At 45.5% G+C, this 15,312-nt stretch overlaps 1 protein-coding gene across 1 annotated transcript; it reads left to right on the top strand.

The window, feature by feature from the left end:
- The first annotated feature begins 2,244 nt into the window (after window positions 1-2,244).
- Window positions 2,245-8,301, top strand: LOC143281363 (uncharacterized). Its single transcript, XM_076586567.1, has 4 exons — window positions 2,245-2,564; window positions 3,944-4,190; window positions 6,774-7,020; window positions 7,800-8,301. The coding sequence occupies exons 1-4, from the start codon at window positions 2,352-2,354 to the stop codon at window positions 8,299-8,301; spliced, it is 1,209 nt and encodes a 402-aa protein (XP_076442682.1). The 5' UTR covers window positions 2,245-2,351.
- Window positions 8,302-15,312: the final 7,011 nt, after the last annotated feature.

Below are 15,312 nucleotides of genomic sequence, written 5' to 3' on the forward strand. Positions count from 1 at the left end.
TTTGAACAAAAAATGAAAATAATGACTGCTCTAGTTGTTGGGTCAGAATATCAGATCAAAGTGCCAAGTTTAGAGAATACAAAAAATATAAATATAACAGTAAATGCAGTTTGCATATAATTAGGCTTCATTCTTTATTTTTTGTGCCCATCCCAGAGGTGCAATATTGTTTTAAACAAGATGACTGGAAAGAACTGAATTTTTCCTATTTTTATGCCAAATTTGGTGTCAACTGACAAAGTAGTTGCAGAGAAAATGTCAATGTTAAAGTTTACCACGGACACACACACACACACACACACACACACACACACACACACACAACCGAACACCGGGTTAAAACATAGACTCACTTTGTTTACACAAGTGAGTCAAAAATTAAAGAATACAGCTCACTAAATAGTTTGGCCCCACGTTTAAAACCACTTCAGTGCCAGAGAATTTTGATTAAAAAAAAGTGCTCTCCCCTTGCCAGAGAATTTTGAGGATTCGGGAGTAATAAGTCACACACAAAAATTCTAGCACAAAAGCTATGGTGATACAGAAAGAAAGTAAACGTTTTTATGAAGGAAGATGAGTGTAGAGTCTGCTTCTGGGCTCTTTTACCCAATTAGGTTGATTGTAGATAACTGTTCAGGCATGTAGAGTCACGATAATAATTTTTGTGCAACAAAAAAGTCTATTTCCACCTCAAAATGATAACATCTATAAAGAAAAACAAAATACAGCTAGAAATAGTATGCCTATTGTCAGATTACACCTGTAGAAGAAATTAAAACAGGCTATAAGTTTATAAAAACAAATCACAGCTGGTGCAGACATGTAAGTCACTGTCCCAACAATGACAAAGGTGGGTAAAGTCAACGTAAAAGGTCAATCACCATCTCAGAAACTGAGCTGGCAAGCACTTTGACAGCAAAGAGCGTTTGGGAGTGAGAGGGTGAAGTTCTTTAATGACATTCACTCCTTTCAAGTTGCACGTGGGCCGACTAAAGTGTCTGCTGTGCATCTCACTTGCCACCTCTTCAAACAAGTCAACCAGCTGATCCAGCAAAAAAAAAGCGTGAAAAATAAAAAGCATGTGTTTCACGTCCAGTGCAGGTTCCACCCTGCGTTTCGTGAAAATCGTGGAACATTGGTGGTTTGTTGCTCCTACAGTCTGCATTGAAATGTGAGCACACTCATTCCTAAAAGCCACGCCCCCTTCATGAACTTCTGACATTCGACCAATCGTCTTACATCACTCCTCTCCCTCCCCTCCCCTTTTTCCAACACTCACTGTTTCTTCCTTTTTTGACTCACTTGTGTAAATAAAGTGAGTCTATGTTTTAACCCGGTGTTCGGTTGTCTGTGTGTGTGTGTGTGTGTGTGTGTGTGTGTCCGTGTGTCTGTGTGTCCGTGGTAAACTTTAACATTGACATTTTCTCTGCAAAATACTTTGTCAGTTGACACCAAATTTGGCATAAAAATAGGAAAAATTCAGTTCTTTCCAGTCATCTTGTTTAAAACAATATTGCACCTCTGAATGGGCACCAAAAATAAAAATAAAAAATAAAAAAGAAGCCAAATTATATGCAAACTGCATTTACTGTTATATTTATATTTTTTGTATTCTCTAAACTTGGCACTCTGACCTCTTATTCTGACACAACAACAAGAGGAGTCATTATTATCATTTTTGTTCAAACAGGAACTTCTTTTGCTAAGCATGGAATTTTTTTTATTATTTTGCATACGTTTTGGTGCAGTTAGTAAAAAAGGGAAATTACTCTGTAATTAATGCTAGGGGACTTAATTTATCACAAGTGAGTCTTGAAGGCCTTGCCTCTCTTGTTTTCTTTCTTTCTTTAGTTTAACGTCTTTTCACGTGTGTGTGTGTGTGTGTGTGTGTGTGTGTGAGAGAGAGAGAGAGAGAGGGAGAGAGAGAGTTCACAGCTCGCAGTGAGCGGAACATGTCAGTGTAGCACTGAACTCAGAGTAAACTGGATTAGCATCGAGAGAGACCGAGGCGTAGAGACAACAGAGACAGCCACAGACACAGACAGCCACAGACACAGACAGAGATCAGTTGTACTTTGTGGATCAGATAAACTACCGTTGTACGTTCAATAACTATTACACTTATGATATATTGTTTCCAGTTTACTGATAGCCAACAGTAACCACCACACCATCTGCAAAAAGTCTTACTGGAAAGACTGGACCTGATTACGGAAAGACACAACTTGTTCAGAGTTTCTGACGTATCAGCCAACAGTAACCATCACACCATCTGCAAAAGTTTTACTGCGGAGACTGGAGCTGATAGGGAAAGACACCGCCATCCTGACAGCAATAACCGAGCAGCAAGCATGGATCTGGACTCGGCAAGTCTGACTGCCTTGTCTAGCTATAGCACGGACACTGCCAACGTTACCATGACGCCGCCTTCATTAAGTAATGCTGGAGTGACGCTGGATTCTTCCAGTGATGTTGATGAAACTGTACATGGATGTCTGGTGCTGGCACTGAAATCTAATGCCAGTTCCCAGGCCACCGTTGTTGAGAGACTCGTCAGCGAACAGGTTGGTATGGTCAGAAGAACTTGTGTATTTGTATGGCTTTGTTTTTAATATAGCTTTTTACACATCCTTCACTTCATTCATTCATTTAGGGTAGGTATGCCTAATTGTGAACAGTGTGTAATTGCAAACGGTTCGTGTACAGCCCCACTTGGAAACGTTCTCACCACACAGATTTCACAATTTAACGTCTACTTCGACCTCGTTCTGATACCCTAATGAATATTCATTTCCGAGAACCAGTCCAACATCAGTTATTGTTGACTCCTCCCCCCCCCCCCCCCCCCCCCCCCCGCTCTTTCTTCGTTTCGCGCTACTGCTGACCAAGTCAACAATCATGTTGGTGACAGATCAGAATGTCAGTTTTGACAGGAATCTTCCAAATAATGTCACTGCAATTAGACCATAACATGATATTTTGTCCATTTGCGAACGATGCTGCACAGTTAATAAGCGCTCTCAAAAGTGTGTGTGTGTGTGTGTGTGTGTGTGTGTGTGTGTGTGTGTGATCAAAACAAACAATACAACAGTGTGGCGCGATGTTCCAGTAGTACGTTACATCTAATGAGTTCAAGACCTGCTTCTATTTAATTGTCCACATGTACCCAAACCCATCGATCGCAATTTTTATTAAAGGCTGGACCAGAATTTTAAAGGTTCAGAAACATGACATGATTCCAAAGAATAGTTGATAACCTTTGGAATGTCTAGTGAGAGGTGTGCCAAACAGGAATGTGGTTGGTTCTGGGTCACATCACGGGTAAGATGGTCTGTGCATTGCTTAAACCAGGTTCTTCACACGGTTATAAAATAACGAGTGAAATTCGCTCTTACAGCACAACAACGCGGGCAGAAAATTGAATTCTTTTGACAGGCGCAATAGCCGAGTGGTTAAAGCATTGGATTTTCAATATGACGGTCCCGGATTCGAATCTCGGTAACGGCGCCTGGTGGGTAAAGGGTGGAGATTTTTACGATCTCCCAGGTCAATACATGTGCAGACCTGCTTGTGTCTGAACCCCTTTCCGTGTGCATACGCGAGCGGATGATCAAATACGCACGTTATAAGGTCTTGTTATCCATGTCAGCATTCGTTGGGTTATGGAAACAAGAACATACCCAGCATGCACACACCCCAAAACGGAGTACGGCTGCCTACATGGCTGGGTAAAAACGGTCATGCACGTAAAAACCCACTCGTGTAAATACTAACTGCAGCCCGCGAACGAATAAGAATTGGGTCTTTGATGAATTTGATGATGATCGTTCAATTGGGTCTTTGATAAATTTGATGATTATCGTTCAGTTGGGTCTTTGATGATTTTGATGATTATCGTTCAGTTGGGTCTTTGATGATTTGGATGATGATCGTTCAATTGCAGGCAAAGCAGTGGGCAGCCATCATCAGTTTTGCAGGAATCGTCCTCCTGTTCCTGGTGGGGGTGCCGGGCAACATCCTGAGTGCCGCTGTGTTCTACAGACAGGGGCTGAGGGAGAGGATCAACCTGTGTGTCTTCTGTCTGGCCCTTGTGGACCTGGTGGTCCTCACCGTCACCTTCTTCCTGGCAGGGGAGGAGGTCTACAACATTCTGATCGGCTCCATGTACTTCTTTAAAAAGAATTTTTTGGGTACGTGGCTAGGTTAAGATTATAACAAATAAATGGCATAAAATCCGCTTTGCGAAGCTCAGATTGAGAGCACTTGGAATGGATGCCAACAGAAGATGGTATGGTTCAGATCCACTTCTCCTTGCCCAATCTGTGGCGAAAACCCAGAAGATGAAAAGCATTTTATATTTAATTGCAAAGGATACGATGAATTGCGAAAGAAAACTGTGCCATTTTCAATACAGCTCCAGCGGCCTACTGATGACAGAAAATGAAGATATGGTACTTTCATTTGCAAAATATGTATCTGAGGCAATAAATGTAGGGAAAATGTCCATCATCAGTCCAAATACTCATTAATCATTTAAAAATCAGTATGGGTTCTATGGGGGGAAAAAGAATAGATAAAAATGAAGGGCTACATTTGGATGGTCTATCTTGACATTGTGATTATAATTTTATGATGTGTTCGTATTGATATGATGGGTTTTGATGTTGAGGCATAAATGATTTATATGTACTTTTGTATGTGTTTGTATTGATATGATGTGTGTCGATGTTACATGCGTAAATATTTTTTATATGATTTATGTCTGTCATCGTCGATAACTTCCAGTCTGAACCTGTTAAAATCAAACACGGAGTCCCACAGGGATCTGTTTTAGGCCCAGTTCTCTTCACACTGTACACTGCTCCTCTTGCTGAAATTATAAACCACCACAATGTTAGTCGTCATTCCTATGCTGATGACACTCAACTTCAGAAGAGTGATACCCCTGAAAAATTGTTCTTGCTCTTGCAGGAAACATCTGAATGCTTTCTGGACATTCAAAACTGGATGGCTTTAAATAAGTTACAATTGAACGCAGACAAAACCGAAGCAATGATCATAGGAACTAAACATAAACTCTCTTCCATCACAACTGACAAATCAAACTTGGCAGTATATCCATCCCTCTTTCCAGCTCAGTCAAGAATCTCGGCGTTGTCCTTGACAACACACTGTCTATGCAAAAATTTACCATTCAGTCCCTTCAGCGCATACAAAACTCTGCTGCCCGACTCGTCCTCAGAAAGAAAAGATCTGAGCACATCATTCCTCTTTTGCAACATCTTCATTGGCTCCCTGTCTCACACATAATAAAGTACAAGATCAGCACTCTATGTTATAAATGTTTTCACAAATCTGCTCCTTCCTGTGTTTGTGGCTGACTTCACCTCTACACTCCATCTCGCTCTCTACGATCGGCTTCGGATCCACTCTGTTTACATAATATCATACCCAGATTCAAACACTCCGTCGTTCTGTCTCTGGACCTTGCATTTGGAATGAACTTCCTCTTTCGCTTCGTCAGGTCTCCGCACTCATCTCTTTCAAGTCTGGCCTTAAAACCCACCTCTTCCCAAAATAGCCTCCCTTCCCTGCCTCTTCCTTGTCTTCAGTTTCTTCTTCAGTTTTAGAGTTATGCGTGCGTTTGAATGACTGGTGTGAAAGCGGTTTGATTTGTCTCTGCACAAGATTCAGCGCTAAATAAATGCTAGTATTCTAATTATTCTAATTATTATTATTATTATTATTATTATTATGTACTTTGTTTTCTGTGTACTATCCAAACCTTGGAGAAGAACGACTGAAAAAAAGGCACATTACCCACCTTGTCACACTTTAAGCTGATGGAAATGTGCCAAAGTGACGCAAATCTCTTATCAGTTTATGTTGTTTTACTTCTGTTGTTTTGTTTTTTTCCCCTTTCTGTTCTATTTTATCTGTTTTGCACCATTTTGTTCTGATTGGTACCTACTATATCACTGGAGCTTTACAGCTAATGACATTAAACATTTCAGTGTTCACTGTTCATCTCTCTCTCTCTCTCTCTCTCTCTCTCTCTCTCTCCTTTGCCTTCTCTTTCTGTGTCTTTTTTTGTTGTTTTTGATTTCTGCGTGTCCTGATGTCTGTTTTTTCTCATTCTCTTTTTGTGACGTTGACTACACACTGCTATGTGTGCGTGTGTGTGTGTGTAGGGGGGGGGGGAGGCGCTCATATGTGTATACATGCCTCTGTGTGTGTGTGTGTGGGGGGGGGGGGGGGGGGGGGGGGGGTTAAGGGGACACGCACTCGTGTGTATAAGAGTGTGTGAAGTGCAATGTATTTTTGTTTTCTTTGAATTAATGCATTTACTTTCACGATACGATTTTTTGCAAGACTCAAGTTGTGAAAGTAAGAAACTAAATTAGTATTGAGACACTAGAATTTCCTTACTGAAGGCACCGATACGTGGAATCGGATGTGGAATATTTCAAAAAGAGGAAATAAAGAATAAAGCTTCCTGCATAGATCTGTTATATCTTTAATTCAATTTTCAGTCTTTCCGCGTTTGAACCCTGAAGGCTAATTTTCGGGTTTGTTGTGGTTGTTGTTTGTTTGGGGGTTTTTTTTTCGTCTTTTTTCCCCTCGCTTGAAAACTAAATCTTGCTCAGCTGTTTCACCGTATTTGCCCATGAATTATGTACAAAGGAACTGCTACTTAACTAACAATTCACCTTCCGTCATATACCTGTCCCCGGAATCCTCGTCTGACAACAATGTTGCTGGACCTTTTGCAGCTCTGACGGGCTTCATCAGGGTCAGCATGTTCCTCAGCGCCGTGATAGCGGCCGAGCGATGTTTCTGCGTGGTCAGCCCACTTCGTGCACAGCGCATGCTCAGCACGCGCACACTGGCTATCGCCATCGCTTCCGTCTCCCTCATCCTAGTGACCGGCTTGGCCGTCATCACCGGCACCAAACGCACCGAGGTCTGTGTGTTCGATCCCCGCAAAAGCAGCACTTCCTTCCGTCTTCAGTTCACGACGTACGCCTGACGTGAACATCATTCGTTTATTCGTTCTGTTGATGTCTGCGTGTGCTGGCTTCTTCTTCTTCTTCTTCTTCTTTTCTGGCGTTCTTTCTTCCTCACTTTCTGCTTTTCGCCCTTTTAATTTTTTTTTTCACTACTTTTCCTTATTTTTTATTCCACTATAATTTATGTCATTGTATCTAAACTTTTATTCAACGTGATTTCGCTGCACAGATATCCTCTTTGTAGTTTCTTGTAAGAGAAATTAAAATTCAAAAGCATGCTGATGAAGAAGAGCTGAATTTCGTGCATTAAAACTGTATTCATTATCTGATGTTTTAACACAAAAATGCCCTTACAAACAAAGTGTAAATGGCAAGGGAAACCCCAACAGTGTCGTCAAACGGATCAGATTGGGAGCGATTTCGACCTTAAAGTAAACGGTCGCATTTTGGAGATATGTTTTCGTGTGCGAACGCCTGAGTGTAATTGACTTTCCAAGTTCCCCATAAATAAAGCAATGTGTATATCCCAAACAGGGGTCAAAGGATTCAACTTTCTCCATTCTTGTTTCATGACCTTTGCACGTGTGATTCTGAAATTATAACTCATATCAAACTGCCAGGCGTATGCTTCATGTGATTCTGAAATTATAACTCATATCAAACTGCCAGGCGTATGCTTTATGTGATTCTAAAATTATAACTCATATCAAACTGCCAGGCGTATGCTTTATGTGATTCTGAAATTATAACTCATATCAAACTGCCAGGCGTATGCTTTAAAACGTGCAGGTTCTACAAGGAGAATAAAGACCTCATGGACACCTTCGGAACCATTGTGTACGGCACGGCTATCCCGGTCGTGTTTTTCGTCTTCATCATGGTGACCACAGCCATCACTGTCATCGAACTCCGGTCAGCCGTGACCTGGAGACAGCAGTCCTCTTCGTCCAGAGTGCAGACCACCAGAGGCTTCGATCACCACATGGTGGCCTTGACCCGAATGCTGATTGCCACCTCTGTGGTGTTCGTGGTGTGCTTGTCCCCCATTCTGATCGTTCAGATGACCGCATTTGCCATGCCAGAGCTCAGACCTGGTGGTCGTTACAGCAATCTTAGGAACGTTCTTTGGAAAAGTATTAATGTCTTCCGATGCATCAACTCATCGTTGAACTTTTTTGTCTACTATCGCATGGGGGCCCGTTTTCGCCAGTGTCTGAAGGAGCTTCTGTGTTGCCAAAAAGTGAATGTCAACTTGTCTGTGTCAGGTTCTGTTGTCACTGTCAAGAACTGAGAGACGAGTTGAGCATCTCCACGCTATCAGGATAAGCGAACACTGCATATTGACAGACCTGCACACGATGACTTTGTTTTCGAAAGAATGTCTATACATCAGACTTAAGCTACATTCGTGAAGTGTTGTGACGTAAATGATGTTGATAGAAAACACAATCAAAGCCTAAAATGCACACATTTAAAAAAAAATCTATTTAGATAATGACCTCTGTGGTTATCCATTACTGTGCCCTTATCTACCAAATATGGAAGCACATATACGTCTTTTTTTGCTGCCCCATCATCTTCACCGTTTCAGTGGAATTACTTCCACGCCGCTTATCACGAGGCCTCCACACACAGCCACACACAGGTTTGTCTGTCTCGGTACCAGTGCCAGCAGTCCACAGGGAACTATCGATGGTAGGTCGCCAGTAGGTCATACACCAGAGGAGACCCAGCACTGTTGCTGAGTCACTTAGGTGGTGTTCTGTAGTGCCTGTCCTGATTTAGTGTACTTAAAACACCACATACTAAATTCACTACTCGCTCATGACGGATGCTGCTGCTAATGATGATTTCGATGATGATGATGATGAGGGTGATGACAACGCTGTGAAGGTTCATTTTAGGCTGGGGACTGCGCGACAAGGCTGTACTACACGCTCCCTTGCATAATGATATCCCGGCGTTGGCAAGGACCTTAGAGATAGTTGAAGTGTTGGTCAGGAAATGTGAGCAACACACCCAAAATATGCATCCGTGAAACAGACTCAACTGTGCGGTAACAGACTTCCTATTCTAGTTCCACAGCACACTCAACGCTTGGCAGGAGCCGGTCGCGACCAGAAAATATCCACCTTTATTGGGAATCAAACTTGCTTCCCCTTAGCCGCCAGTCCGCCACGCTAACCACTTCGCCTCGGCGGCTGGTGGAGGACAACAAGTTCACATGGACAACGTTTCATCATTTGGTTGTAGGACATTGCTTAGGACGGGTGGGGTGACCGGAAGGGATGAGGTGTTGGGGTGGTGACCGGAAGGGATGAGGTGTTGGGGTGGTGACAGGAAGGGATGAGGTGTTGGGGTGGTGACAGGAAGGGATGAGGTGTTGTGGTGACAGGAAGGGATGAGGTGTTGGGGTGGTGATAGGAAGGGATGAGGTGTTGTGGTGACAGGAAGGGATGAGGTGTTGGGGTGGTGACAGGAAGGGATGAGGTGTTGTGGTGACAGGAAGGGATGAGGTGTTGGGGTGGTGACAGGAAGGGAGGAGGTGTTGGGGTGACAGGAAGGGATGAGGTGTTGGGGTGGTGACAGGAAGGGATGAGGTGTTGGGGTGGTGACAGGAAGGGGTGAGGTGTTGGGGTGACAGGAAGGGATGAGGTGTTGGGGTGACAGGAAGGGATGAGGTGTTGGGGTGGTGACAGGAAGGGATGAGGTGTTGTGGTGACAGGAAGGGATGAGGTGTTGGGGTGACAGGAAGGGGTGAGGTGTTTGGGTGACAGGAAGGGATGAGGTGTTGGGGTGACAGGAAGGGGTGAGGTGTTGGGGTGGTGACAGGAAGGGATGAGGTGTTGGGGTGACAGGAAGGGATGAGGTGTTGGGGTGGTGACCGGAAGGGATGAGGTGTTGGGGTGGTGACAGGAAGGGATGAGGTGTTGGGGTGGTGACAGGAAGGGATGAGGTGTTGGGGTGACAGGAAGGGATGAGGTGTTGGGGTGACAGGAAGAGATGAGGTGTTGGGGTGGTGACAGGAAGGGATGAGGTGTTGGGGTGGTGACAGGAAGGGATGAGGTGTTGGGGTGGTGACAGGAAGGGATGAGGTGTTGGTGGTGACAGGAAGGGATGAGGTGTTGGGGGTGACAGGAAGGGATGAGGTGTTGGGGTGGTGACAGGAAGGGATGAGGTGTTGTGGTGACAGGAAGGGATGAGGTGTTGGGTGGTGACAGGAAGGGATGAGGTGTTGGTGGTGACAGGAAGGGATGAGGTGTTGGGGGTGACAGGAAGGGATGAGGTGTTGGGGTGGTGACAGGAAGGGATGAGGTGTTGTGGTGACAGGAAGGGATGAGGTGTTGGGGTGACAGGAAGGGGTGAGGTGTTTGGGGTGACAGGAAGGGATGAGGTGTTGTGGTGACAGGAAGGGATGAGGTGTTGGGGTGACAGGAAGGGATGAGGTGTTTGGGTGACAGGAAGGGATGAGGTGTTGGGGTGACAGGAAGGGATGAGGTGTTGGGGTGGTGACAGGAAGGGATGAGGTGTTGGGGTGACAGGAAGGGGTGAGGTGTTGGGGTGGTGACAGGAAGGGATGAGGTGTTGGGGTGGTGACCGCAAGGGATGAGGTGTTGGGGTGGTGACAGGAAGGGGTGAGGTGTTGGGGTGGTGACAGGAAGGGATGAGGTGTTGGGGTGACAGGAAGGGATGAGGTGTTGGGGTGACAGGAAGGGATGAGGTGTTGGGGTGGTGACAGGAAGGGATGAGGTGTTGGGGTGACAGGAAGGGATGAGGTGTTGGGGTGACAGGAAGGGATGAGGTGTTGGGGTGACAGGAAGGGATGAGGTGTTGGGGTGGTGCGGGGGACAAAGGAAAGGGGCAGTGTATGGCACGAACGCACATATTAAAAGTCCGGATTCTTGAAACCATTAAAACAGTGCGGTCCTATCCAAACGAGAGAGAGAGACGGTCGTTTCTGACTCCACCTTCGTCTTTTGAATGAGAGCCGTCAGATGTCTCGTCATTGGCAGTGACAAGCCCACGGCAGCATCTGATCAAAATACACTGCACGCAATGAAGTGTGCGCGGACACGCGCACACGCACACACGCTCACACACACACATCAGATGTAACCGCAGCCTGACTGTGGATTCACACAGCCATCCACTCCCATCAACAGTGAAGGAAGGCACCAGCTTTCGATGGGTTGCTCACTGCTTTCCACAGACTCATCGTTTGGTGTCCAGTTCCAGAAAGCATGAAGTCTTCACAATGTGTGCACTGGAGCTGCTCACGCAAGACGACTGTAAGTATTGATTTTGAAGACAAGTACTCAGGCCCCGTCCTACACAACGCCAGAAATGGAGAATATTGGTGATGAGTTCAGCAGTGCAGCGCCCGCTACAACCAAACCAGTTTTCGGCACCAGTGACAGTGACTCTCTTGTTGTTTTTTTCATCATCATTTATATTTGTATTGCACCTGTCTTCAACAGAGACCGAGTTCAAAACATTTACAAACACGGAATCATTTCCCCAACGGGCTGCCTGTGTGGGTAGAGCCCACGGACAGCTGATCCCTCCTTTCCTGTGTCACTCAGTCAAGCTTCAGTCACACACACACACACACACACACACACACACACACACACACACACACTCATGGAGGTGGAACAGTGGTCTGGTAGCAATACGTTCCACTTGGAAGCCAGTGTTCTCTAGTTCCAGTCCAACATAGGCCGGGATTTGTTTTTTTTTTTTACTCCAACCTCCCTCCTTTAGACGTTGAGTTGTGATCTGGGTGTTAGTTTTTGGGGTGGAATGATAAACCGAGGTCCTTTGTGCAGCTTGTAATTAGCACATGTAAAATGAACCCAAGGCAACAAAGGGAACGTCCCTGGCAAAAACATGTGTTGAGAAATTCGCTTTGACAGCAAAACAGGTATACTTGGAGATAGAAAAAAACAAACAAAAGTGGTGCTGCACTGAAAGATAGCACAATACAGCACAACGCAACGCAATACAATACAACACATTACAATACAACGCAATACAATACAAAACAATACAATGCAACACAATACAACGCAACGCAACGCAACACAACACAATGCAATACAACGAAATACAATACAAAACAATACAACGCAACGCAACACAACACAACGCAACACAATGCAATACAACACAATACAATACAATACAACACAACACAACACAATACAACGCTACGCAACGCAACGCAACACAATGCAATACAACACAATACAATACAACGCAACACAATGCAATACAACACAATACAATACAACGCAACACAATGCAATACAATTCAATACAACACAATACAACACAACGCTACGCAACGCAACACAATGCAATACAGCACAATATAATACAATACAATACAATACAATACAATACAATGCAACGCAACGCAACGCAATGCAACGCAACGCAACGCAATACAATGCAATGCAATACAATACCATACTCGGATACCACAAATTTTCAGCGAGGCTTTTGCATGTGGTCCTGTACAGTTCATGGGCTTGTTCCAGTTGCCAGCTTTCGGAAATGGGAAATAATATCTAGGCTCTATGATTTCCTTGTCATCTGGAGCATGTAACCTCTTAACCTGTTTTCTGGTAACAGTCTGGGAAGCCGCGAATTGTTACTCAGAAAAAAAGGTTAGGAAGAATCATCGAGATCTGACGGCCAATAACTATTAGAATGTTCAGGCGAGAAAACGGTTGAGACTAACCTGTAGGTGGTGACTTGTCCTATGAAGAGAGTTTCCCGACGTTTCGGGCCCTATGCCCTTCTTCATGGGCAGAAAAGTAGAGAATGGAGAAGAAAAGAGAGGGCAAAACCAAGACAGAGGTCAAACTAAGAACTGTGAGGAGTAATCAAAGAGAAAAAAAAGAAAAGAAAAAGGACAAAAAAGAAGAACAGAGAAACAAAGGTGAGCAATATTTACAAAGGAAAAGAAGGGGGGATGGTTAAACACTGGAGGGGGCAGGGGGGTGGAGGTGGGAAAAGAGGGTTGTGGTTCGCCAAAAGATGAAAAGGTGTAAAAATATGTGTGCTGGTCAGTGTGCGTGTGTGTGTGTGTGTGTGTGTGTGTGTGAAGGGAGAGAAAGAAAACGGAGGTGGGGGGGGGGGGGGGTGGGGGGGGAGGGGAGAGAGAGAGAGAGAGAGGGAGTGAGAGACAGGGAGGGAGGGAGAGAGAGTGGTGGAGAGGGAGGGGGAGGAGAGAAAAAGTGGGGGAGAGAGGAAGGGGGGAGGGAGAGAGAGAAAGAGTGTGTGTGTGTCTGAAGGTGGATTGCAGGGGGACAGGAGCAGTGAAGAGAGAGAAGAGGGCCCAGGGCCGCTAGGGGTCCATCACTCTGGTGTTGATGCCTGCAGGCTGGATGGTCCCCAGGCGGCTGATCACGTGGGACTCCATGTGCTTGCGGTATTCTCTGTTGCTCGGGTTCTGCCATACAGCTGCCACCTTTGCCTGGGTGTAGTTGAGCAGTGGGCTGTTGAAGTGTTGACCTATTGGGTCACTGTAGTTCAGCCGCATTGAGCGAAGTGCTCTGAGAAACGCTCATTTAATGATCGGCAGGTCTCACCCACATAGAGCTTGTGGCACAGAGTGCAGGTCAAAATGTACACAATGTCCGTTGACTTGCAAGTGTAATTGGGCCGAGGGATGAACTGGCCTTGGGGGCCCACAAAGGTTGTGGAGGCATCGATATGGGCACAGGTCTTACACTTGGCCTCGCCACACGGGCTACATCCAGGGGGAGTGGGGTTACCTGTTTGGTGGCTGATTCTGGTCCTCACAAGTGAGTCACGGAGGTTCTTCTCTCTCTGGAACGCTATCAGGGGGGGTCTGTGAAAAACCTGTCCTAGGTACGGGTCATTCTGGATGATGTGGACGTTTCTCCGGATGATGTGACAGATGGTAAGGTTGTGAGGGTGGTAGGGGATGACTGCCACTGGTCAGTCCTCTTCTTCCTCCCTCTGGGGTGAGGGCTTCTTGTCTGGGCACCGTGCGTGCCCTCTCCACGGCTCTCTGAACTGTCTGCCTGGGGTACTGCCCTTCCTCAAAGAAGGTACGCATCCTCAGAGCCTGTTCCTCGAAGTCCGAACTGCTGCTGCAGATGCGCTTGAGTCGGAGGAACTGGGAGTACGGGATGCTGTTTTTGGTGGCTGCTGGGTGACTGGAAGTGAACAGGAGGTGGGAATGAGAGTCAGTAGGTTTGTAGAAGATGGACGTGGAGAGTGTGGGTCTGTTAGGCTGGTGAGGTCGAGGAAGTTGGCTGAAGTGGTAGAGACTTCAAAGGTGTACTGAAGGGCAAGACGGTATGTGGACAGGTGGTTGATGAAGTGGAAGAGATCATCTCTCGAGCAGGCGGCGACTTCCAAGCAGTCGTCGATATATCGCTTGAACAGGGCGGGCACTGTTCCATCATATGTACTGAGGGTTGTTGCTCAACATGACCGACGAACAAACAGGCGTAGCTTGGTCCCATTTTCGTCCCCATGACCACACCTCCGGTCTGCTGGTAGAATGTTCGCTATGCCCGACCTCTGCCACCACTACTGCTGCTGCTGCTACTATCTACTGCTACCAGTTCTGTGTTAATGCTGCTGCTACTATCTACTGCTACCAGTTCTGTGTTAATGCTGCTGCTACTATCTACTGCTACCAGTTCTGTGTTAATGCTGCTGCTACTATCTACTGCTACCAGTTCTGTGTTAATACTGCTGCTACTATCTACTGCTACCAGTTCTGTGTTAATGCTGCTGCTACTATCTACTGCTACCAGTTCTGTGTTAATGCTGCTGCTACTGTCTACTGCTACCAGTTCTGTGTTAATGCTGCTGCTACTATCTACTGCTACCAGTTCTGTGTTAATGCTGCTGCTACTATCTACTGCTACCAGTTCTGCGTTAATGCTGCTGCTACTATCTACTGCTACCAGTTCTGTGTTGATGCTGCTGTTACTATCTACTGCTACCAGTTCTGTGTTAATGCTGCTGCTACTGTCTACTGCTACCAGTTCTGTGTTAATGCTGCTGCTACTATCTACTGCTACCAGTTCTGTGTTAATGCTGCTGCTACTATCTACTGCTACCAGTTCTGCGTTAATGCTGCTGCTACTATCTACTGCTACCAGTTCTGTGTTGATGCTGCTGTTACTATCTACTGCTACCAGTTCTGTGTTAATGCTGCTGCTACTGTCTACTGCTACCAGTTCTGTGTTAATGCTGCTGCTACTATCTACTGCTACCAGTTCTGCGTTAATGCTGCTGCTACTATCTACTG

The sequence above is a fragment of the Babylonia areolata genome, chromosome 4, assembly GCF_041734735.1.
Source record: "Babylonia areolata isolate BAREFJ2019XMU chromosome 4, ASM4173473v1, whole genome shotgun sequence".
Lineage (NCBI taxonomy): Eukaryota > Metazoa > Mollusca > Gastropoda > Neogastropoda > Buccinidae > Babylonia > Babylonia areolata.

What these genes read in the sequence shown, in the direction of transcription:
- LOC143281363 (XM_076586567.1), top strand. Translation starts at nt 2,352, where the DNA reads ATGGATCTGGACTCGGCAAGTCTGACTGCCTTGTCTAGCTATAGCACG. An exon ending in AGAGACTCGTCAGCGAACAG is followed by an intron (nt 2,565 to 3,943) that starts GTTGGTATGGTC and finishes GTTCAATTGCAG; the next exon opens with GCAAAGCAGTGGGCAGCCAT. An exon ending in TTCCGTCTTCAGTTCACGAC is followed by an intron (nt 7,021 to 7,799) that starts GTACGCCTGACG and finishes TAAAACGTGCAG; the next exon opens with GTTCTACAAGGAGAATAAAG.